This window comes from Ovis canadensis, chromosome 6, assembly GCF_042477335.2.
Source record: "Ovis canadensis isolate MfBH-ARS-UI-01 breed Bighorn chromosome 6, ARS-UI_OviCan_v2, whole genome shotgun sequence".
NCBI classification, from domain to species: Eukaryota; Metazoa; Chordata; class Mammalia; order Artiodactyla; family Bovidae; genus Ovis; species Ovis canadensis.
The window spans coordinates 35,997,464-36,023,796 of NC_091250.1; the positions used below are offsets into that span (position 1 = coordinate 35,997,464).

The 26,333-nt window shown below is 37.8% G+C and overlaps 1 protein-coding gene across 1 annotated transcript in view; it reads right to left on the bottom strand.

Moving 5' to 3' along the window:
- TET2 (tet methylcytosine dioxygenase 2) overlaps window positions 1-26,333 on the bottom strand; it is a 133,798-nt gene that overhangs the window by 36,704 nt on the left and 70,761 nt on the right. Inside the window, exon 3 of the mRNA XM_069593577.1 lies at window positions 1,427-4,875. Coding sequence (XP_069449678.1) covers window positions 1,427-4,829 — 3,403 coding nt within the window. The 5' untranslated portion in view covers window positions 4,830-4,875. The remainder of the gene's footprint in view (window positions 1-1,426; window positions 4,876-26,333) is intronic.

Below are 26,333 nucleotides of genomic sequence, written 5' to 3' on the forward strand. Positions count from 1 at the left end.
TCTGCCTGTCAGATAAAAATATATTAAATACATTTCAGATATGGGATAAGGAGCTATTTTAAACCAAGTAAGTGGAACTAAACAAAGAAAATAGTGAGGGAATTAGAATATATTATATGTAATATCAACTACAATCCAATTTTTTAAACTGAACAAAAAAATTACAGCTTACTAGAAGCCTGCCTGCTATTTGGATGTTAAAAGATTAAAAATAAAATCGCCTGTCCTATCTCACCCCCCAGGACCTTGTTCAGTTTATTATCAAGATACCTTTTTCTCTTCTTCTTTCCCCATAACATTCAATCACTCTGTTTTAAAAATAAGAACACTGAATCCAGATCCATGTCTGTATGTACTTTAGAACAACTTATGATGAGAGAAAACTTGAAGAGAGGATCAGATAAAAGGAAGAGGCTCTTGCATACCATCAAAGATGACAAGTGAGGGAAAAAAGGGTTAGTGTGACAGGAGCGAGGCGTGAAGATGAGGATAACTTACCCAGTGTTGTTTATGACATGTGTGGCACGTTAGCCCCATGAGGCAATAATATTAACCACACGCCAAGGGGCAGTATCGATCCTCCCTCCATCCTCCTATAAAATGTGGGGTGTCCCATTGTGAGAAGAATAACATGGTGTGGGTGGACTATTAGCCACAGTAGTTTAACACTGGTTTTTACAAATGTCTTCTACTGTATCCAACAACACACCTATCAAGCATCTTGAATGTTAACAAAAAGAAGCTCGTTTTTAAAAAAAAAAAAAAAAAGAAAGGGAAATGCCATATTTTCTATCAAATAGATGAAATTTTAAAGAGAAAATATTATCAAAATAAATATAAATCACACAATGTTTCAAATGAATACACAGAGAAAGGGCAACTTTATGAGTATTTAGAACTTCAGCATTATAATTTCCTCCAACTCACTGAGGCAGAAGGATGATCATTTCCCCCTTAACTGGAAGTTAACCTTGTAAGACTACTAATACATTCAACCTTGAATTAAAAAAAATATTAAAAGCTCCTACATCAATTTGCATATGGCAGTTACTTGGCCATTTTAATGAGATGATTTTATAGCTTGAGTATCTCTCCAGGAGTTGATACACAAAGAGTTAAATAGATTGATTAGTCTAAAACAGATACCTTTATATTTTAAAGGGTTTGAAGGTAGGGACAAATGAGCATGCACAATCATTTTAATTTTTTTTTTTGGAAAAATTGAGTGTAAATGAAGTTCCCTCTTGCACAGCACAAGCATCTGTAATTTAAAGACAAGAAATGTAAGCTTCAGGTTTTTATGAGCCTTCACAAATTGCTGCCAGACTCAAGATTTTTAAAAAAAGAAAGAAAAATCCCATATCTGAAGACAAATTTGCTAATTCTTGATAAATACCATGTGTCTCAGTACATTTCTGGCACTTACCTACACATCTGCATGATGGGAAATCATACTGAGTCTTGACAGGTGTATCAAATAAATTTTTTATAGGAGTATCTAGTAATTTGGAAGGTGACTCTAAAAAATTATTGAGAACAGAACCAGCTGTTCTTTTGGTTGGTGTCTTTTCTGAGGAAGGCGTTGCTTGCTGCTCTAAAGCTGGGGTGTGGCTCTCAAGTTCTGCAGCAGTGGTTTGTCTAGTTAAAACCGTGACTGGCCCTGACATTTCAACTTTTACTTGCTTCTGTGATTTGAGATTAAGAGCCTTATGGTCAAATAATGATTTGACCTGAAATTGATTCAGATGCTGCTCCATGGTCTCAAGGATGCTCCGCGGCTGCACACTGTCACAGCTGGGAGGTGGAATCTCTTGCTTGGGTATCTTTTTCCACATTTTATTTTCTGGCTGTGCTGACAGGGGGCGCATACAGGCATGGGGTTTGGATCCAGGCTCGACTTTAATCGGCCTTTGCATCTGACTACGGCAAGACTCGGCTTGGAGTTGTGTTTGCTGCTGTTCTTGCTTCTGTAAGAGGTGCCACCTCAGAGCAGCGTGCTTTTGAATGTCCTTCTGAGGTGGGGTCTGAACATGAGTTCCTGTCTGATCGGGTACAGGGAACGCATTTGCTTGGTTTTGCATCAAGTACCTTTGCTGAGCGAGTTGTGCAGCTTGTTGACCAGACACGTCTTGGTTCCTACTTTTATATCCCTGCAGAACTGAAGCCTGTTGAGGCTTTTGTTCCTGTTGTTGAAAGCACCTGTGAAGAATATCTTGCTTAGGGGTCACATTATTTGGAAAATATTGCGTGTGATGCACATTTGGGGTCTTGTTTCCTGCAAACAGTTCAGAATTTACAGTCTGTTCTTTATTGTCTGGAACCAGTTGTATATGGTTTGAACCAGAAATCTGTACTTTGCTTGCATTTGACTTCAAGATCTGGCCATAGGGGGAATTTATACTGTTTATATTCTGTACTTGCTCCAGTCCCATTTTGGGATTATGAGTCTGGAACTCACTTGATTTTGAATATTGATCTTCACCAGGAAAGCATTCTTCTACTTTAACCTGGCTAAAGAATGTTCCTTCTCTTGGCTCATCACTGTTGCCCTGGAGATAAGAAAAGGTCTGGGGCATTTGTTCTTTATTCTTCAGCTGTAATTTTTGCTGTTGGTGGTTTTGAGAGAGATGTGAATTCTGGGGTAGTTGTGTTTGTGCTGCCTGCTTATGAGCCTTATGCTGTAAAAGGTGTGAATTTGAGAAGGGTTCAGTCTCTGAAGTCTGTTGATTCAAGTGCTGTCTTATTGTTGGGGGCATGAGCTTCTCAGTTTGGGGATCTGGTCTCTGTTGGAAATGACATCTCGGGGCACACAGTGATTGCCTGTGAGTGTCCGGTGAAGGCTCCACTTTGGAGAAGTGCGCCTGGAGTGAGGGATTTTGGAGCTGGAGATGCTGGTCCACTGTACCTTGAGACTGCACTCGATTCATCTCAACTTGGTACCTTGGTGGCCCCTGCTCCGGCTGCATTATGTTCTGGATATGAGCCTGCCCTGGGAGCCCCCCAGGCATGTTGGAATTTCCAGTGTATTGTTTGGAGGTCATTTGATGGGAGGGGTTGGACTGATACTGAAGAATTGACCGCAGGGTTGTCTCATTACATTTCAGATGGGATTCTGCTGGATGATAGTGAGGGGCCTTCAATTCAATCCATCCTGGTTTCAGATAGCGCTGTGTTGGGAGCATGCGGTCATGTGTTTGTTCCTTGTCTTGACTCTTGAGAATCTCTTGCTGTTTGTGCCCCATCAAATGCTGGCAGTGATCCTGTGGATCTCCACCGCTACGAAGAGTCGGTGGGTTAGGCTTGAGATGTTCTGAAAGTTGTCTGGTTTTCTCAGAACCCAATGGAATAGTCATTGTCCCCGGAGTCCGACTGTCATTCTTGTTAACACAATTATTCTGAGGCCTTACTGGAAGCATCAGAGAGGGGTTGGATACATGGGCGGAGGGAGTGGGACTCTGGGGTGGTGGTGCCTCACGTTGACCCTCTATTTTAACTTCCCTTAAGAGAGTTGGGTCACTTTGGTTGGGGTAGTGATGGAGTTCTTTCAAAACCCCATCATTCAGAGTGCCGTTTCCTAGAGAAGGAAGCTGAGGAACCTGTGGAAGAGGAGGAGGGGGAGAAAGAAGCAATTGTGATGGTGGTGGCGTGGTAGTGGCAGAAAAGGAATCCTTAGTGAACACTGAGCTTTGCTTGAAGCAAGCACCATTCATTTCGTTTTGCTTTAAATACCGTTCAGAGCTGCCGCCGGGAGACTGCAAATTGCCACTGGGACCCAAGCAGAATTCTTCACCAGAGCCTAGCTTTGCAGTTCCTTGGATGTTACTGCTTTCTGCCGGAGATGGGCATATCTCAAAAGCGGACTTCTGCTGTTCTGGTTTCTGAAAGGGGCAGGCCCCGAGCGTTGCAGCTGGTTTACTGGCACCATCTGCCTCACAGCTCTCAGTCGCCGCTGCGGCTGGCTCTGGAGGCAGCTCAGAGTTCGAGGTCTGTGGGAAACTGATCTGCCCTGAGGTATGCGCTGGGTGAGTGACCTCACAGGACAACTCATTAGTAGCCTGACTGTTAATGGCATGTATGTGAGATGTGGTTTTCTGCACCGCGATGGAAACACAATCTGGATAATATTGAGACAGTGTTTTTTCCAGGAGTTCACCGTGTGTGTTTTCCATGGAAGAGGCAGAAACTGTAGCACCATTAGGCATGAGCACGGCCTTGTTTTTGAGAAGTAATACAATGTTCTTGTCGTGGTAGTTAGCACTTTTCCCCTCCTGTTCGTTCAGAATCTGAAGCTCTGGGTTTTCAGACCCACCGCCATTGTGTGTTGGGAAACTGGTGAAATCTTTCACTTCATTTTCTTGGGCCGCAGAGCTCACAGATTCCCTCCTACCACTCACATGGGAGACGTTTGGTTGACTGCTGCCTTTGTCTGGATTTCCTTCTTGGCTTTCCCCGAAGCTCTTTTTTTCTCCATTAGCCTTTTGGTCTGGTTTCAGTTTCTTGTTCTGATGGAGCCCAGAAAGAGAAGGTTCGCTAACTGTGCGTTTTATCCCGCCATTCTGCAGACATCTGGAATACCCTCTACCTTCCTGTATGAAATCCGGACTCACGCGACTCTTCTGGCTTCCTTTCATGTGGGGTATTCCATAATAACTTTTGAAAGACTGCCACTTGCTGTCTCCATTCACTTCCAGATAAGATCTCTCGGTTAATGGGCTTCCATTCTGGAGCTTTCTTGCCAGAGGCTCTGTCTGGCAAATGGGAGACGGAGATGGTATCAGGAATGGACTTAGTCTGTTGCCCTCAACATGGTGGGTTCTGTCCTGTTCCATCAGGCTTGCTTCGGGGCCATCCAAAAGGCTGCCCTCTGAATGAATTCTAAAAAGCACAGAAACAAAAATTAAAGTACATTAATATATATCTAACACTAACAGTACACCTTACAGAAAAACTGTGGCCTTAATAATATTGCTATTCCTAGACATAGCAAACTGGGATACTCCTTTTCATGTCTCAGAGTGACAGTCAAGAGCTACTCAGGATATGCTTATTCTTGTCTTCCCAGCAACCCTCAAGTATTTATGTTCACCAAAAACAAAGATCAAAATCACCAGCTAATGTGAGAAGTTCATACTGTATTAGTAAATATTATCAACTTCCTTCCCTAATAATTTTTCTTGTCCAAATGCTAAGAACAACAGAGGAACTACCTCCTTTCTTTCTCCTCTAGCACCTTACATATCCAATCGCTTGCCAAGTTCTGTCAACTCCATTTCCTGCGTATTCCTTGAATTATCTTCACTGGCATTTAGTGGCCAGATCCACATTATCTTATGGGGCTTCCCTGGTGGCTCAGAGGTTAAAGTTTCTACCTGGAATGCGGGAGACCTGGGTTTGATCCCTGGGTCGGGAAGATCCCCTGGAGAAGGAAATGGCACCTCACTCCAGTACTCTTACCTGGAGAATCCCATGGAGGGAGGAGCCTGGTTGGCTACTACAGTCCATGGGGTCGCAGAGTCGGACAGGACTTGATTGCTTCACTATCTACTGCAGTAGTTTTTTTAAAGATTTTTCTCCTGAACCCAGCTGTCCTCTTCCCAGTCTTGCAAGGATCCTTCAAACTGCTATCAAAGGGAATGTTCTAAAATGCAAATCTGGTGTCATACCCTTCTTCACACACTTTGGTGGTGGTTTGGTTTCTAAGTTGTGTCCAAGTCCTGCAACCCCATGGACTATAGCCCGCCAGGCTCCTCTGTCCATGGGATTGCCCAGGCAAGAATGCTGGAGTGGGTTACCATTTCCTTCTTCAGGAGATCTTCCCAACCCAGGGATCGAACCTGGGTCTCCTGTATTACAGGCAGATTCTTTACCGACTGAGCTATCAGGGAAGCCCGCACACTTTACTAACTCTTATTGCCTGCATCAGCAGTTCTCAAACTCTTCACCCAAACCACCTGGAAGACAAGGCACGGTCCCTGCAGTGTTAACATTCCAGGGGATGGCATATAGGGGTGAAAGTAAATTTATATGCCCTTTCTAAGTGATTCTGTATTTTCCTCTATAGGATCCGGCTGCTTCCTTCTTCTGCGAATTCCTGCCTAATAGACATTGTTTTTCATATGCAAGTTTCCATTCTTCTGTCCTCCTACTTGCTCCCACAGCTTATACTCCAACCATAACAACAGCTTATAAATACCCAAACACTGTAAGCTGTTTCAGACCTCCACTCTGTTGTTTTATCTCCTAGAATGCCTTCCTAGTCCCCTTATCATGCCCAGTGACTTCTGTATCCAGCTAAAACTGTCTCAGATCACCTTCTCTAGGGATTACCTCCTGATTTTCCAGAAGAATTAATCACTCCCATTTCTATTCTCCTTCTTTACCTTATAAATAGTCTACTGCTGAACACATCACATGCAATTGTATCTTGCTTGGTCTCTATTAATGGACTGTGAATTCTTTACAAATATCCTACTCTGTTTATTTTTGTGCTTACTATAGAGTAAACATCTAATCAGTTTCCGTAGACTGATATAACTTTATTCATCTTGAGTTCATTTCTTTATTCAGTCATTCATTCAAACATTTTTGAGACCAATATTGATGGACATTTCAAAGTCTAAACAGTAGGGAAAGCAGGATGAAATGGGCATTAAAAATAAAAAAAATAATCCATTATATAAAGTGAATGCTGCCCCATTTATTATGGAGTCATGCTTTATTTTCCCACAGTTTTTCTCATTAAATTTATTTTAAGGATGTAAGCAGAAAAAGAAATCAAGACTATTTTCCCTTTGGGCTATAAAAAAGGTCTATTAAAATAGCCACTGCTTACTAACCAGGACAAATGAAACAGAGGAAGAAATAAATATTGGAAAGCAACACTAAAGTTACCATTTGCAGAGAATAAGATTGTACACTGGCCAACCAAGAGAATTAACTGAAAAACCGTTACAAAGGATAGTAAAGTAGCTAGAGGAAAAAAAAAAATCAATCACATTGGTACATAGCAACAACTAGTCAGAAGCTTTGGTGAAATAAAAAACTGTAAACTTTTTTTAAACACTAAGAATACACTTAAAAAGATATGTGAAAGACCTAAGACTGAGGGATCTGCAAACACAAACACAAAACAAGTAGAAAGGTAATATATCTTCTTACACAGTGGTCAAATCAACCAATTCATTTAATATATTTTCATAAAAATACTAGCAGAATGTTTTGAGGAATTAAGAAGCCAGACTCTAAAGTTAATGTGGAAAAATAAACAAATTGGATATCCAGGGATAATGTGAAAGAGAACTGTGATGCAGCCTGAGCAGGGCAGTGGCCAAATTGAAAGATATTAAAAAGCAACAAAAGCTCTACTTAGAACAGCTTGTACTTGCACATCAATAGATACTAGGGTGTTTATAAGACCAATGGAATAGAATATAAAGAAATAGATTCAAACATGCATAGAAATATTGTATAAGGTAATATTAGATCGATAGGATAGTATTCTGAAAAAATTATGAAGTTGGATTGATTCCTTATCTCTTATACCAAAATGCATTCTAGATAGATTTAACATCTGAATATGGAAAACAAATCACTAAAACATTTAACAACAGTCTTACAAAACTTAAAAGCATAATCTAATGACTGGAAAAGTTCTTTGTGACGCAAAATCTGAAGCCATGAAAGATGAGGAGGTTCAGTAAAGTGTATGCATGCAAACATAAGCCCCTAAGCAAAGTCAAAAGTCACGTAATACTTTTCTTGATATGTAAGACTCATACAAATTGACAGAGGAAAACAAATCAACCATCAAACAGAAAAAATGAGTCAAAACTAGTACAAATAACATAGAGGGGATTTAGCAATAGCTACAGAATTCTGTAAATACTTCCTTTGATTCTTCAGTTTTAAAAACTTTTCTAACAAATATACTCATATCTATGTGTTAAATGATGTATGCACACTTTTTGCACGAGCAAAAGTTTGGAAACAACCTACATTTTCGATAAAGTATTTCCAAGTAATTGAATGAAATAAAGAAAGCTGCAGGACAGTATGTATAAGAATGCCACAACCTGTATATTTACAAGAATAAAAATAAAATGAGCTCTGGTTTAAATACTTTGCTTCCAGGAAAAGGAATGGAGAGGCTGGAAAACAGCACTGAGAGGGAGATTGCCTTTAAAATGTGTCATTTTATAACATTTAGGCATGCATATAAATAAATAAAACTTAAAAGGTCATAATTCACAATGGACAAAGTAAAACAACAGAACAAAGTGATATTTTGATTTCTGCTGGACCCACTTCCTTTCAAATATTAAGAGATGGCCTAGATGTGCATAGTCACTAGTCACAAACGGCCATTGGGCCTTTGAAACCTGTTTAGTCCAAGTTGAGTAGTTCTGTAAGTATAAATACACATTGTATTTCAAAGAACTTAGTGTGGGCCAAAAAAATATAAGTCAATTCTTATTTCATGCTGAAACAGTGCTATATTGGATATAATAAGTAAAAACAGATCATTGAATTTCATTTGTTTCTTTTTACTTGTTTTACTGTGAGTACTAGAAAATTTTAAATTTCAAATGTGGCTTAGGTTTCATTTCTATTGGGTAGCTCTGAGCTAAACTGATACTTGTAATCATTGATATAATCTTTAATAAAAAATAACCTTTAGCTTTCAGAATCATTAATATTGATTTGTAGTCTTTGGAGGTTTCTCCAAAATGAGGGCATTACCATTTTTCAAAAATTAAGAAGCATATGAGAGCAGCCAAGATGGCAAATTAGAAGGAGCTTAGTGAGCACACCAAAATCACAACAATCTACAGAGCAACCATCCTTGAAAAAGACAAACCTACCAGAAAACACTTCCTACAGTTAAAAACATACAGACGGAACCACAACCAGCCTAGTGGTGAGCTCCCAATATAATCAAATCCCATACCCCTCAAGTGAACGACCCACAAACTGGAGAATAATCATATCACAGAGGTTCTCCCACAGAACTGAGAGTTCCATCCAGCACCAGGAAGAGGAGCCCTCCAGAGCATTTGATTTTGAAGGTCAGTAGGGCTTGACTGCAGGAGCTCCCCAGGATTGGGGGAAACAGAGGCTCTTAAAGAGCACACAGAAAATCTCATGCGCACTAGGATCCAGGGCCAAAGCAGCAATTTGATAGAAGCCTGGGCCAGACCTACCTGCTGGTCTTGCAGGACCTCCTGGGGAATGGTGGTGAATACACTGGGGAACATTCATCTGTGTGAGCTTTCCAGGAGGCTGACGTTTTGGCACCAAGACCTCGCCCCATTCAATAGCCTTGGGCTCCAGTGGCGGGGTGCCTCAGGCCAAATAACAAACTGGATGGGAACGCAGCCCCACCCATCAGCAGAAAGGCTGCCTAAAGACTTCCTCAGTCCACAGCCTGAGAATGATGGGGAAAAAATTTGCAGATAATGCTACCAATAAGGGCTTAATTTTAAAAATGTACACACAGCTCATACACCTTTATATTTAAAAAAAAAAAAACCCAAAAGAATCCAATCAAAAGATGGGCAGAAGACCTAAATAGATATTTCTCCAAAGAAGACATACAGATGGCTAACAGACACATGAAAAGATTCTCAATATTCTTAATTATTAGAGAAATAAGAATTAAAACTACAATGAATTATCACCTCACACCAGTCAGAAGGGCCATCATCAGAAAGTCTACTAATAACAAATGCTAGAGAGGGTATGGAGAAAAGGGAACCCTCATACACTGTTGGTGGGACTATAAACTGGCACAGCTGCTGTGGAGTTTCCTTAAAAAGCTAAAAATAGAGCTACCATATGATCCAGCAAGCCCACTCCTGGGCATATATTAGAGAAAACTCTAATTTAAAACTGTATATGCATACCAGTTTTCACAGCAGCACTATTTACAATAGGCAAGATGTGGGAGCGACCTAAATGTCCATCAACAGATAAATGGATAAGGAAGATATGGGAGGAGCTTCCCTGGTGGCTCAGTGGTAAGGAATCTGTCTGCCAGTGCAGGAGACATGGGCTTGATCCCTGCTCCAGGAAGATGCCACAGGCCACAGAGCAACGAAGCCTGTGAGCCACAACCGTTCAGCTTGTGCTCTAGAGGCTGGGAGACACAACTAGTGAGCCTATCTTAGAGCTGGTGCTCCACAAGAGGAGAAGCTACCACAGTGAGAAATCTGTGCACTGCAACGAGGGGTGGCCCCTGCTCACTGCAACCTGAGAAAAGCCCACGTGTAGCAATGAAGACCCAGCAGAGCCAAAAGTAAATAAAATAAAGAAGAGGTGTATGTATTGAATATATAATGGGATAGTACTCAGCCATTGAAAAGAATGAAAGAATACCATCTGCAGCAACATGGATGGGCCTGGAGATTATCATGCTAAGTAAGTCAGACAGAGACAAACATCATATTAATATTACTTACACGTGGAATCTAAAAACTGATACAAATCAACTTGTTCACAAAAAAAAGAAATAGGCTCACAGACATAGAAAATAAACTTATGGTTACCAAAGGCAATAGTAGGGGTAGCAGTGGAAGGATACGGTGGGGGAGATAAATTAGGAGATTTGGATATGTGTACTACTGTATATAAAATAGGTAAACGATAAGGACCTAAAGTATAGTACAAGGAACTATACTCATTATCCTATAATAACCTATAATGGAAAAGTATCCAAAAAATAATATATGTGTGTGGGCCAACGTGTATGCATATGACTGAATCACTTTGCTGTACACTTGATACTAACAAAACATTGTAAAATAACTATACTTCAGTTAAAAGAAATTAAGAAGCACAGATATAAGTTAGATAATTCTTTATAGAATTAGGTCACTTATTTTTCCAAATACTATAGGAAAAAATGTGTTTTTCTGGCAACTGTAAAATCAATTGACATATACACCAAACAAAATGTATTTACATATATATACACATGTACATTATATTGTTATATATTATATGAAATTTGCAGGCTCTGAATACATATTGTCCTACTTACTTTTTAGATAAAAAATATTTATATATTAAGTGGGGACTTCTCTGTAATGCAGAGGACATGGATTCAATCCCTGGTTGGGAAATAAAAATCCCACAAGTCTTATGCTGTGACCAAAAAAAAAAAAGATATTTATATATAAAGTAATACATTATTACAATCCATACCACATAATTTGGACATTCTTTAAAGTGTCAAGAACAGAATTACAATGGATGGAGTTTGCAAATCTTTTATGAGCATAATAATAGCTTCTAAGAAGAAATGAAGGTGACTTGAAATTTATTTCAATATGGAGTTTTAAACACAATAGCCAGTTTTAAACACTAATTTAATCCTAGTATTAGAATTCTATTCTGTCTATGACAGCAATTCCTTTACTGAGTACAACCATCAGATGTAGAAAGTTACATGGTTAACTCTTTCAGGGAGGACAGAAAAATTATATATTATCTTTTCATTTTTGGATAGGGATAACTTTTATCTGAGAATTATTTGTTACTGGTCTATGAATCTAATTCAGACAATTTAAACCAAAAAAGTACCATTTTAGAGGGAGAAAAGAAATATTTTCTTTGACTTCAGTTTGTCCTAGACCACACTTTTTGCATATATACCCCAGAATATTACACAATCCAGGAGCCTACTTGCAACAGCACTCTTAAAATCACCGAGTGCTTTTATACTGACATTGGAACATTATTTATCTTGTAACGAAAGAAGAAAGAAATGAGACCTGTTCATTTTGATCATTGTATAATACTTTCCTGCTTATAAAAGCTCTCCTGTATAAAAACTTTCCTGCTGTAATTTTTACAGCGTATATAAATATAAAATTTTTTTTCAAGCTTACAGAAGTCAATAATTTGTATGTAAGACAAAAAAACTTCCAAGATAATTTTTATCTGCTAAGCTGTGAAAATAGAGTTAATATTTTTACCATTCAAGGGGAAAAGGGAAATTTTTTTCACAATTAAACTAAGTGGATTTTTTTTTAATGAATGTAAATTTGTATTAGAGATATATTTTTGTGTGGCATTCCTTTTGCCTCACAGAGACTAAAAACAGAAATAGAGTTTTTATTCATTCATATCTGTTCTTCTACATGACTGATAGCAGAAACATTTTTGAATCCTCATAATTGAGATTGAAATGGAATATCCTTCATTTATCCTACGTTAGAGAGCATATAATTAATATGATGTATAGTACTAATCAGGATGCTATTCCATTGTGAAGCAATATTAAAATGTTTTTAAAGTAATACCAGCTCTTGGATGTTTGTATATGACAATTTATACCAAATACAATTGTCAAATAGTTAATGCCAAATAAAAGTATACCTATAAAAATCAGAAGAGAAAATTTTCATTTTAGAATAAGATTCAATTTCTACAATAACAACAACGACTCATCTACAGGGACATTGGCCAATCAAAACTAAAGCACTAATTTTTTCTTAAAACTGTTAGGAAGTTTGTCGGCAGGAACATAGGCAGAAGAGCCTTTGGCAGACCTAGAAAGGAAGACTGGCTAAGCTTACCCAGTTATTTTTTTTTCATGGTGTCAACACTTAATGTTATAGCATTTAGTCACAATTTTAAAATGAATAGTGAGCTTTTAACATATTCCTCAAGAGATGTTCTGACAGATGACGGCTAATTTCAAGCTATCAACCGCCAACTCACAAAATTCCTGAAAATTTCACAATCTGCTCTTGCAAACTGTTGAGAGGTAGTTCTAGGCACACTACTGTTAAAGCTACTGAAATATTAACAAATCATATTTGTTTCTTTTCTTTTTTTTGGAAATAGAATGAAAGTTCCCTGAGAACAAATACGTGCCATTTTATTTGCAGGTCAGTTCAGTCGCTCAGTCGTGTCCGACTCTTTGTGACCCCATGAATCGCAGCACGCCAGGCCTCCCTGTCCATCACCAACTCCCAGAGTTCACTCAAACTCACGTCCATCGAGTCCGTGATGCCATCCAGCCATCTCAACCTGTGTTGTCCCGTTTTCCTCCTGCCCCAATCCCTCCCAGCATCAGAGTCTTTTCCAATGAGTCAACTCTTCGCATCAGGCGGCCAAAGTATTGGAGTTGCAGCTTTAGCATCAGTCCTTCCAAAGAAGTAGTCTTCCTCATTTGCAGTAGTCTTCCTTATTTCCAGAAGAGCAATGGACAAAGCACTCTTGCCTATAGACTTACTGAACAGTATGTTAAACTTTTGCAAGGCTAAGAAATTTTTAATTATTCAAAATGAGTGATAAATGTGATGATGACCGTCATGACAATGTATAAAACATTTCCGAGCATAAGAAAAAATCTAGTTCCACTCTGTCATTTTACAGATGTAAAAATTGAGCAGTTTGCTCAAGTTAGGCATCAAAATAATTGCTCCCACAGGGGCTAAACTGGCAGCACCATAGAGGCATAAGTTCTGTACTGCCCTGGACTGTGGTTTTGGTAACACAATATGAGTATTCAGTTGCCACAGGAGTACAGGAGAGGGGAAAACACTTTCACCTGTCAAGGTCTGCATGCCATCAATCCCAATTTCTCTCATGAATTTAACTCCATTTCCTCTTGCCATAAGAGAGAAATACATGTGCCACTAAGTCAAAGTTAGTTTTAAAAGGATGCCAACGAATGTTTACCAAACAGATCTACCAAAATCACTGAGGCAGAAGAACTAGTGTTCTAAGTAGAATATACATCAGTAGTTATCAGATACAGAAGGGACTATGTAAAAAGAAACTCAGTGCCTTAAAAAAAAAAAAAGCAATATTCAATAAATAACATGGAAACTTTTCTGGCTATTGAATCTTTAACTTAGGAAAAGACATGGCATATATTCACCTACTTTAACTGCTCTAACAGTTATCTTTGCTAATCAAAATATAATAATGAGTTTCCCAGGTGGCTCAGTGGTAAAGAATCCAGCTTACAATGCAGGAGATGCAAGAAACATGGGTTGATCCCTGGGTCGGGAAGATCCCCTGGAGCAGGACATGGCAACCCATTCCAGTATTCTTGCCTGGAGAATTCCATGGACAGAGGAGCCTGGCGGGCTAGAGTCCATGGGGTCGCAAAGAGTCAGACATGACTGAACATGCACAAATGTAATAAGTAACTCATTGCGTAAACTGTGTACACACACTACCAGCTTTGGCAATTTGTTCAAAGCCTAAAGAAGCAGTTTCAGAAATTACCTACATAATGAGTGTTAATTACGTCATAGCTTAAAATGTCATAATTTAGATTTTACTAGTCATATTATTTAGAGAAGGCAATGGCACCCCCTCCAGTACTCTTGCCTGGAAAATCCCATGGACAGAGGAGCCTGGTAGGCTGTGGTCCATGGGGTCACTAAGAGTCAGACATGACTGAGCGACTTCACTTTGACTTTTCACGTTCATGCACTGGAGAAGGAAATGGCAACCCACTCCAGTGTTCTTGCCTAGAGAATCCCAGAGATGGGGGAGCCTGGTGGGCTGCCGTCTGTGGGGTCGCACAGAGTCGGACACAACTGAAGCGACTTGGCAATAGCAGTAGCAGTAGTAGCAGTCATATTATTTATGTTTCTCCATTGTAACAGTCTAATGTTCAGCATGAAGTATGGTCTTCTAAAGAACCAAAAAGAACAGTTTTGTCTGTTACAAATACAGCCAATTTTTTGGAAATTCTAAAGGTCAAGTTATAACCAGATAATAGAAATGTACAAGAATATGTTATGGCCACTTCATGATTTCAGCTAATGCTCCAGGATAATTTTTTGTAAGCTATAAGGGAGAGGAAGAGAAAGATACTGAGAACTTTAAGTAAAAATTCCAAGTATGTCAACCTTCATCCTCAGTATTAGAGGTACACATTAATCAAGCCCATATATCTCAGTTGAAAATACTAGCCTTTTGACTAGTAGCTAACATTTTTGGTTTCCTAAGACCAAAAACAGCCACAGCAGCTTTCCTTTAGTATTTGATTTTGCTCCTTCTCCCACCTCTCTGACAATAATTTATTATGAATTCAAGTCACATTGGCAGCATCTGTGAAACAATTACTGCATCTAGGACTGACTCTGCAGTCTAATCCATCATAATTATGACAGGCCTCTTTGAAGATGCTATGATGCATGACTTAAAAATAGCACATTAGTGTGCAAATGGATCAGCATCTCATTTCACCAATATGCATTTAGGGTTGTAATTTAGCTCAACACCATTTGACTCTCTCTGAATCATTCAAGAATGGTAGCTGCATCTCTCACCACATAAAGCTGTAGATGACGCTCAAAATTTGTGAAGAGGGCTTTCTGTTTTTGCTTTTACTTTTTGGTTTATTGATTTTGTTGGTGTGGCTTTAACTGCTCTAAAAGAAAAGAAGGGGAAAAAAAGTCATTTAAATCTCATGTCAGCTTTTTCCAAGGAGACCAAAAAATTCAATTTATAGATATGTATAGCTACCGTATGATAAGGCAATAATTTTTTTCTATAAAAAATGTTTGACTTCACGTTCTAATATTGAATGTATATAAAATACTCTGCCGTCATCATATGAGTCCTGTTTACTGACACAGGCACATTGCAGGGAGTAAATTCTTAAGACTAGTTACTTTCAAGCACTGTAGCTATTCAAGTACCCATGTCTCAGCATCAGCCTTAGGAGATTACTGTGTGTCTCTATTGCCTCCTTGACAGGCTCAGCCCCTATTATAATTCAGGTGTTAGGAATTAATTAGTTCCTAACATGGAAAACATTGCGTAAAGATGATATATTTCACTACCCTTCCTGTGAAGATGCCACTATTCTCCAAAACTATTTTAGATTCTTCCCACCAAAATGGGAAATAACTTGAGTCGACATATTTATTTCAAGATGCATGCAGGACAATGGGCCTCGGTTTGGTCTACTGAAGGTCCCCATGGGTAGTGCTCTAAAATCCTGACAGATTTCCATCCTTATCTTCTGCATCTATCAAATTCTCTCCACTCAGGTTGACTTATTTTCTTACTATATAATATTAGTATTGCTAAGTCCCATTCTGGAAGTAAGCAGAGTGATTTTATAGGGCATAACTTAAGAAATTAAAAGTTATTTTTCATTAATTTAATATTAAAGCTAAAAATTTTAATAAAAACAGTCAATCTATGCAAAACCTACTTTCAACAGCAGACTGTGTCTCCAAATTACATGTTAAGCTTGGAACATAATGCCTTATATATGCATTAAATATGGAGACTATAAAGTGAATTAATATTTTTACTTCAAAACTGACTTTTCAATGTCTCATCTAATAAGAACTTTCAATTTTAATATTAAGAAATATCTTAAGATATACTTCCCATAATTTTGGGGGAAAAAACCCAGCAAACACACAAGTGTGTCAGAATGTCAGAGAAAATGCCTACATTTCCAGAAGTGTATTAATGATACAAGTAGCTACGCACACAACAAGCACTTTGCTTTGCTCCTGTGGTGTGTTACCCATGCTTATAGAGAGGACTTGTCCCGGTTTTCATAATCCTCAGTAGAAACTATATAATTTCAATATTGCAAGTTTTAAAATGTGTTTCTTATCTTAAAAATAACAGCATAGACAACAGTTGAATAACAGACGATTTGAGGGCGGAGAGAGGAGAAATGTCAATGAAGATTGGAGAAGAGGCCTGGAGACAGAAGTCTGCATGTGAAATGTGCAGACACCTGACAGTTTGGAAACAGATCTGCTTACAGTTTACAGCTCGAGTCAACTGGTTTCCCAGCCGGTGAGATGGGCACGCTCTTTTGTCAGTTTTCAATTATCCACATATGTGTTAATCCTGGGATTGTTTCTTGAATTTGGACTTATTCCTGGTCTCTCACTCTCACCAAATTAATATGTGTTGGGGGAAAAGATGATCAAACATAATTACAAATGCCATGTGTCACAAGCATCGTTTCTCATAAATTATAAAAGTTGGCTTTTTCAGCTTCAGTCCATTTTCATCATTAGAACAGCTAATTGTGAGTGGCTTATTTTCACTAGGACACTGGGATACACTTATTGGAATACTCTCTATCCAATGTCTGACATTTTCAATTAAAAAAAAAATGTATTACAAAAACCGTTGTTCTTTGGGCTTGACCTCACTGACACACTATCTGAAGATCTGTCCAGTGGACAAGCACCCTGGCACAGAGAGGGTGTAGCGTGGACTTGCTGTAGGCAAAGCTGAACTGGATGTAGTGACAGAAGGGACAGAGGACAGGCTTCCTGGTCGGGGAGCCGCGTAGGAAGAGCCCCTGTGGACCCCTCTCAAGAGCCACGGGTGCCCAGAGAGCCAGTGCTTGAATGCCCGCCCCACAGAGGACACCCAGTAGTTAGTCAATGTCCACCACCAAAAGAGCACCATTCAAAGTCCTGCAGCCTGTCCTGCAGGTGAATAAGGGACCCTAAGTTTTCTCCATCCTTCCTTAGCCTTGCCTAACTTCCTCCTGCTGGTGTTTAAAATAGAGGAGGCGGGGGCAGAGATATTCCAGAGTCAGACTCTCCACGTGTTGGAGCCACAGATAAAGACTCTGCTGGGAGAGGAAGAGTACTGAATTAGGCTTGACTTGGGAGTTTTAAGATGAATAGGACTGACTTTCAAAGACCAAGATAGGATGCTGTCAAAAGTATAGAGTCTAGCCAAGAAGACACCATAGGGACAGTGGGGTGGGGGATGGCGGGACAATATCATGGTATGTTTGCAGGTAAACTATAGGGGAAAATGCTTTTATTTTTATATCCTGGAGTATGTTTCCAATAAAACTGTCACATAAATCTAACAAAACAGTTTCTAGTAAAATAAAAGAACTCTATATAATTTCTGACAGGGTTAATCATTCAGAGGCATAAAAATTAAAAAATAGAATGATATATTCATATTCAAACTAATATTATTTCATAATATAGAATAAATTTTGTCCTTCCAGGAGAAAAGAAGTAAAAGAGATTTTCTAGTGGACAAAGCATTAAGAAAATGGGAAACGTCAACTATTTGATTTTACTTGACAAGAGTATATAACCATGTGTTCATCAGAAACATGTTCCCATAAGTTATGAAGGTTACTCTCATCTTTTTTGATCTTCTGTGTTCTGTCATAAGATCTGATAAATACTTCATATTGCCCCAAATTATAGTGTATATTTTAACTAGTATCAAAATAGAAATAAAAAGGCTATACACTTTTTTCCCTCAGAAAGGCTCTTACTCTGGATATACAATCTTAAGGGATCCAGAAGAAGCATTAAATATCTATCAATCATTAAAAATTTTTAATTACAAAATTGGTGGGATAAGACATATATATACAAGACCAGCTCTTCAGATCTAGTCCTGGATATAGATTTTTGAGCAAGTCATAACATCTGCATGCCACAATTGAAAACAAAAACAAAAAACCTCAATCATAATCAGAGGGAAATGAACAGGATTATGTCTAAGATCTTTCTGAGTGCTAAAATGATATGATTCTTTAAAAGTGGCTACGATTAACAACTACTGTGGAGAAGGCAATGGCACCCCACTCCGGTATTCTTGCCTGGAAAATCCCACAGACAGAGGAGCCTGGTAGGCTGCAGTCCATGGGGTCGCTCAGACTCGGACACGACTAAAGCGACTTAGCAGCAACAACTACTGGGGTCTCAGTGAAATAAGTCATCACAAAGACTACTCTTGGCCTGGAAAGTATACTTTTCACTTCATTTAATAATAAGTAAATAGAAGCTAAAAGAGTAAAGAAGCTTGGCATAGCTGATACAGGGCAGATATAGATATGAAACACAGACCTGTCAACCTCTGAGCCAAAATGTGGCTAGATGGAGGCGGTCAGTTCCCGGCAGAGAAGCAGGTTGGGTGCTCCTTATGGTTATATAAGCACTCCATATACTGTCCTGGGAAGAGAAACTCTGGATTGGCCAGTATGAGTACAGTCACTAGGTGAGCAAATTTTCCTACAGGTGAGGAAGAGTGCTTTCTTCACTGAGATCTAGATAAGAAAATATTCCTTAAGTTCTCCAGATCCAAGAAACACCGGGCACCCTGAATGCAAGTACTCTGGACAAGGCACATACGTATATCATATTTAGAAGTGTGAATTTCTGATTATGAATTGAGAAATATATGTTTATTTAAACACCAACTTCATGTGCATTTGATTAAAACAAATCATTCAATCCAATCAACTCTGAGAGAAAGATACAATTGGGTTTCTGGATTTTCAAATTAAGGAGCAGATTCTGGGCAATGGTGTCCATCCCCAAATGATACATTCTTGATATCTCTAGCAAGTCTCTTTTTAAGTGCATTGCTAAATACACTGGGGATTAGTCTGTATGTAAGTTGCAAGAACACAAATAGACAGCCACACTATAGGAACAAGGTCACATCATATGATCTATAAAGTACTAGTTCTATTGGTTATTAATACATGTTTTTTAAAAGGAAGGACGAGGCTGAGAGAAAATAAGGAAAACTGGGTTATGAATAAATTTAAATCTTCCTTTAATGAAAGTCCTCAAAGCCTTTAATATGATGGTGGGATCCCAAAAAAGTCAATGCATGCGTGGCATTTCCTAGACATAGCTTCAGTGCAGAATCATAGTTTACAGAATACCCTGCAAAACCAACATCCCACGAAATAGCACACACTAAAAAATCCTAATTCAGATGTACATGATGACTTTATGCAGTCTTAAATATGTACATGGATCTTGAACTTGTGGTCTAGGAAAATATAAATTCATATCCATAACTTAGGTGTAAAGAGCTCTGAGTTCATCTTTGAGAGCCAAAGATATCACATGTGCCTTGCTTTAACTTCAAATTAAACATGTAAAAACTATTCTCCCTAACTTCCAGTTACATTACCGTTCTAATACTTTAGCTCTTCCTTAGAAAAGGCTTTTGCCTTTAGCTCAAAATCTCTTCTGTCCTGATGAAAATATTTAGAAATGGCTACAAAATCTCAAACCAAAATGTTTTGAAACAGTGATTCAAAATTCTTCAATTAACGGTAACAAATCTTTCTTGGTAATTTTAAGAGTAGAGTCATTTAATTAATGTAAAAACTGATTTACATTATATATAGATATTTAAAGAGACAAATGAATACTTGGTTTTAAGATGAAATCTTATAGTCTTTGTGATGTCTGTGTTACCACCTGCCATATCAAGAAAGCCACTCCTAATTGTCCAAGACCAGATCACATAAAAATGTAATGGAAGCACAAGAACTCACACAAAGTAACTTTTTATGCACTAAGTATAAATAATAGAAATAAAATCAGATTATGGCTGAGGAACTACAGTAACATAAGGAATCCAATTAAGGATAATGTTGAATAGAATAGGAATAGAAAATCTAGCTTTTTATGAATATTTTCTAAACATCGAAAGTGCCAATATACTTATATATTTAGGGAAAAAAAATTCTCCTATCAGAAATTTCTTCAACCTTGAAGTGAACAATTAAACTTTTGATAACATAACCACAAAACTCTTTTTCTCTCTAAATGCTTTTAAACCTACCATATATTAGAGTACAGTCTTTAGCAATAATATTGAATATAAAACAACCCTGAAGCATAATTTTAAAAATAAATGAAGACAAACAGGAAATTCAGATTCCCAGCAGCAATTTAACTCGTGAAACTATCTTACTTTGCTCTAGTACTCAGAAATCGCTAATTTTCTGTGTGTGAGCTAAATAGACCATTTAAATTATGCCATTAAAATTAAGAGAAAGGCGGCTCTCAGGGTGTAATCTGGGTGACTGTTCTTTTAATGTAGCATTGCGCTAATGTAAATCTTCACAGAGCATATGTGGAAAGGATAAGAAAAAGGCAAAAAAAAAAGGATTATAAACTCACTAAATCTAAACACTGAGAAAAACTAAAAATATACTTTGACTATGTCTGTGTTAAAAATATCATCTGAATATTAATATCATCTGAATATTCATAACAAGACTTAATTACCTACAAAGTAATTTCCATACAACGACAGCATTATTTGGGGGATAGCTGGGAAAGACTGAGGGCAGGAGGAGAAGGGGACGACAGAGGATGAGATGGCTGGATGGCATCACCGACTCAATGGACATGGGTCTGGGTGGACTCCAGGAGTTGGTGATGGACAGGGAGGCCTGGTGTGCTGCGGTTCATGGAGTCGCAAAGAGCTGGACACTACTGAGTGACTGGACTGAACTGAGCTGAACTGAACTGACAGATTCACAGGTCACACCAAAGGATGCGTTAGAGGTTGATTTGGCTAGTGATCTGCACAACAAACATACCTACATCTGTTATCATGACTATAACTAAATTCACTAAAAATGAATCAGCTTTTGTTTGAAAATCATTTCAAATTAATAAATCAGTGAATAACACAAGTTCATGGCATTTTCATAGAAAACAGAATTTTCTAGAGAAAAAAATATAATAGACAATGTCATACATTTTTCTGTCTTTTATCAAATTGTCATGTTTACACTTCAGTTATATTTGAATATGGTATATGCAACATATGGCTTCCTTTGGCGCTAGTGGTAAAGAATCCACATGGCAACCTTCTCCAGTATTCTTTCATGGAGAATACTGTGGACTGAGGAGCTTGGCAGGCTACTATCCATAGAGTTGCAAAGAGATGGACTTAGCATGCACTTATATGCAACATAAATCTGAAATAATGTACATGTAAAATATCACCAGCTCTCTAAAAGTTGTAGCTTTCCCTTGCACCCCTTTCTTTCCATCTCTCAGTGGGTATACACACTCAGACTTTAACTGTCATCTTATAAAATGGTACCGTCACTGAATTAAGATGAAGAAAAAGAACATCCCAGATTAATTCATAAAGGTTACAGAAATGTAGGAAGCAGAAGTACCAACATTTCCATGAAAAAACTTTATTAAAATTCAAAACAGTATTTCCTTTCAACTTTCCTTTCCCTTACCTATTGCAAAGAATTATAGAGAAATAAACATATTGGAAACAAACACTCATTTGCATTATTAGTCTTTGGCTTTAAAAATATTTATTTCTACTCTACTTGTCCTCTTTCATCTCCCCAAGAAATTCTAACCAAACTCCAAGCCCACTAACTCCAGTAATCAAAGTGTGGAAATGTTTTACACAGTCTTCTAAACCCATGGTGAGCAATAAGATCATAAAATTTTGTTTTTTGTTTTAGTTGCTGAGTTGTGTCCAACTCTTTTGTGACCCTATGGACAGATCATAAAATACTCTGAAGCAAAATTAATTTTATTTGAGGGGAAAACAACAGGTAGAAGGAAACTATGGTGTGTCTCCTAATGGGAAAATTTCTTTAGTCACAGATGGAGAAAACAGAACTCTAAATTGTCAGACTTTTCTATTCAAAGGTACTGACTTACAGTTAAAATGTTCCTCAGGCCACCCATTTATGGTACTGCATAAAAATTCTGCAACTGCTAAAAGAGGTTATGGGGTATAATCCCAGAACTGAGTTGGCATTCTGGTCCCCTTTCAGTTTCTTACAATTCAAGGCAAATTCCCATGTTTAAATGTTCTCTTTGTGGCAAGAGGCAGCTTGAAGAGATGGTGAAATCATTGCAGCCAAGAAAAAAAAGAAAACTGACTGATCTCATCTTAACTATCGTTAATGCTTTGAGATGATGCTTAAAATGGCATTATTGAAGCAATACTGGGGAAATGCTGTATTCCTTTCTGCTTTTTCATTCATAATACTTTCAAAACTCTAAATCTTTCCTCAGAACCCACTCCGACATTTCCAACTTTGGAAGACTGCCACAGAGTTACCAATCAAAGATTTTAAATACCTCCAAGCTAATTTAAGCTTTAAATAATTGAAATTATAATATGCAGAATAAGAATTCAGCTTCTGGGTAATAAATATAAGTCAAGACTCACAAGGTTTAAAAAGCTCTTTTCATTAATTTTCTTGAACATATATTTCATGATCTGCTAAGTGATCATAAGATGTTACTACAGAAAGAAACTGAAATAACCCATTCTTTTCAGTTTAAATGCTACTTACTTGAAGAATATTTGATTTTTATTAAAAAGTCTCATGTGGCATTTTCTGTAAAAGCAAGCATTATATCTATATTATTATACATGATAAACTTTCATGGTATATTTTCTAACATACACTTTCAAATCTGTAGTTCAGCTTACCATTTATTAAGCATGTGAGCTGAGTACTATGCTAGATACCATGAGAATCACAATGATGACTGTCATAGTGCTCTCAGGAAACTTATACCTAACTTAGAGGTGCATCACAGAGTTTTAAGAAAATCAATGAAGGAATTCCCTGGTGGTACAGTGCTTGGGACTTGGCACTTTCACTCCCAGGGGCCAGGGTTTGATCGCCTGGTCAGGGAACTAAGATCCTGAAAGCCACATGGCACAGACAAAAATAAATAAATACAATTAGAAAAGAAGATAAATGCTAATTAGAAAAGAAGATAAATGCTATCAGGCTAATACAAACACAGAATCACAGAACATACATTATACTGGAGATGATTTTTGTAGAAGCTCTTAAGAATTTTTAGGATATCTTCAGTTGCAATGAAATAAAAGCATCGAGTAAAGGGAAATGCTTCAGGTAATTTATAGAAAGGAGACTTGAAACAGAGATCTTAAAATAACAAGAAATCTATTTGGTCAAGCAAAGATAACATAAAACCTTGAAATGAGAAGGGCATAGATGTGATAGCAATTAGGGTGTCATTTTGAGTAAGGTTATTTGTGATGATTACTATAAGCTTTGATGCACAATCACTCAACTTGATTAAAACTGGCTTAAAAATTTTAGTATGCTTCTTCTGACTTTACTGCTTCTGAGTAGACTTGAAGAGCTGAAAGTGAAAGCCGCACAGTCGTATCCGACTCTTTGTGATCCCATGGACTCCTCCATGGAATTCTCCAGGCCAGAGTACTGGAGCGGGTAGCCTTTTCCTTCTCCAGGGGATCTTCCCAACCCAAGGATGGAGCCCAGGTCTCCCATATTGTAGGCGGATTCTTTAATAGCTGAGCCACATGGGAAGCCCACTACAATCTCCCTAAAGTCTACCTTTATAATCATGATAATCAAGTAAGTGTACTGTCACATTTCAGCAAAAGTGTTGAGTTCTAGTCCTAAAAATAGCCACTGTAGGCTGTTTCATAGTGCAGCTGTATAGTTTCATCTCAGAAGGGTTGATGAGTTGAGTCAAGAATTAAACTCAGACTTGATGTAGTTAAAAAGAAAACAAAAAAGCAGATACATTTGCAAAATAAACTTCCATGGAGTCTTTTGGTGGGAGAAGGGTGTGGTGGAGAATGAATGCATTTTTTTAAATAATGAAAAGTTTAATAAAATTGAGGTCAATAACATGAATACAACTTTTTATGTATCTATAGAACAACACGAGAAAATATAGACAGCCTTCACAATTTCAATTTCCAAAATCTAGGGGATCTTAACTTTCATTTAGTGTGCACAAATGAATAATTTGACTCTAGCTTAAAATACAGGCTTGTAAACTAAACTCAAAGCCGAAGGAAGGAACTAATAAAGATTAGAGAAGAAATAAAATCGGAAAAACAACAGAAAAGATTTACAAACTAAGAGTTGGCTCTTTGAAAAGATAAACAAATTTTACAAACTTTTAGCTGGACAAGAAAAATAGATAGGACTCAGATTTTAAAAAGAGATATTACAACTGATACCATAGATACACAAAGGATCATAAGAGACTACTTTGAAAAACTATAGGCCAACAAACTTGGACACCCTAAAATTAATGGATAAACTCCTAGAAACATACAAACTACCAAGATTAAATCATAAAGGAATAGAAAATCTAAACAATAATGAGTAGGGAGATTGAATCAATAATCAAAAAACCTCCCAAGAAAGAATGACTCAGGACAAGATGGCTTCACTGGTGTATTTTAATAAACATTTAAAGAAAAGTTAATGCCAATCCTCCTCAAACTCCTCCTGGGAATAGAAGGGAACACTCCCAGATGAGGCTGGCATTACCCTAATACTAAAGCGAGATAAGGACACCACCAGAAAACTGCAGGCCAATATCCCTAATGAATATAGATGCAAACACTCCAAACAAAATACTAGCGAATTGAACTCAACAAAATATTAAAGGAAGGATACTACAAGAAAACTGCAGCCCAATATCCCTAATGCATACAGGTGCAAAACCTCTCAGCAAAATACTAGTAAATCGAATTCAGCAACGCATTAAAGGAATCACACACCATGATCACATGGGATTCATTCCTGAAATGAAAGGATAGTTCAACATACCCCAATCAAGAAAAGTGGCACATCACATTAATAAGATGAAAGATAAAAATCACATCATCTGAACAGATGCAGAAATAGCAGGACAAAATTCAAGATCCGTGATTTAAAAAAAAAGACTTTCAACAAACTAAGTAGAGTGAATGTACCTCAACATAATAAAGACCATTTATGATACTGAATATTAAAACTTTGAAAAAGTTTCCTCTGTGATCAGGAACAAGAAAAGGGTACCTACTCTCACCACCTGTATTCAACATGGTAGTGGAAGTCCTAGCCAGAGGAATCTGGCAAGAAAAAGAAATAAAAGGCATCAGAACCGGAAAGGAAAAAGCAAAATTTCTCTGTTTTCAGATAACATGATTTTATATGTAGAAAATCTTAAAGACTCTACTAAAACACCATCCCTAATCAACAACTTCTGCAAAGTTGTGGGATACGAAACACTACAAAAAGCAGTAGTGCTTTTACACATTTGCAATGAATTAGCTGAAAAAGAAATAAGAAACTTATTCCATTTACAATAATAGCATCAAAAGCAAGAATCCTGGAATGGGTTGCCATTTCCTTCTTCAGGGGATCTTTCCAATCCAGGGATTGAACCCACATCTGCTGTACTGGCAGATTTTTTTTTTACCACAGAGCCATTAGAGAAGCCTGGGGAAACTGAATATTCACAGGCAAAAGAATGATTCTTAACTTCTACCATTCACAGAAATTAACTCAAAATTTATTAAAGACTTAAGAGCTGAAATAATAAAACTCCTAGAAGAAAACATAGGGAAAAAAGCTCCTTAACATAGATCTTGCTAAAGATTTTCTGGGTTTCCTTGATGGCTCAGATAGAAAGGAGTCTGCCTGCAGTGAAGGAGACCCTGGTTCAATCCCTGGATCAGGAAGATCTTCTGGAGAAGGGAACGGTAACCCACCCCAGTATTCTTGCCTGGAGAATTCCATGGACATA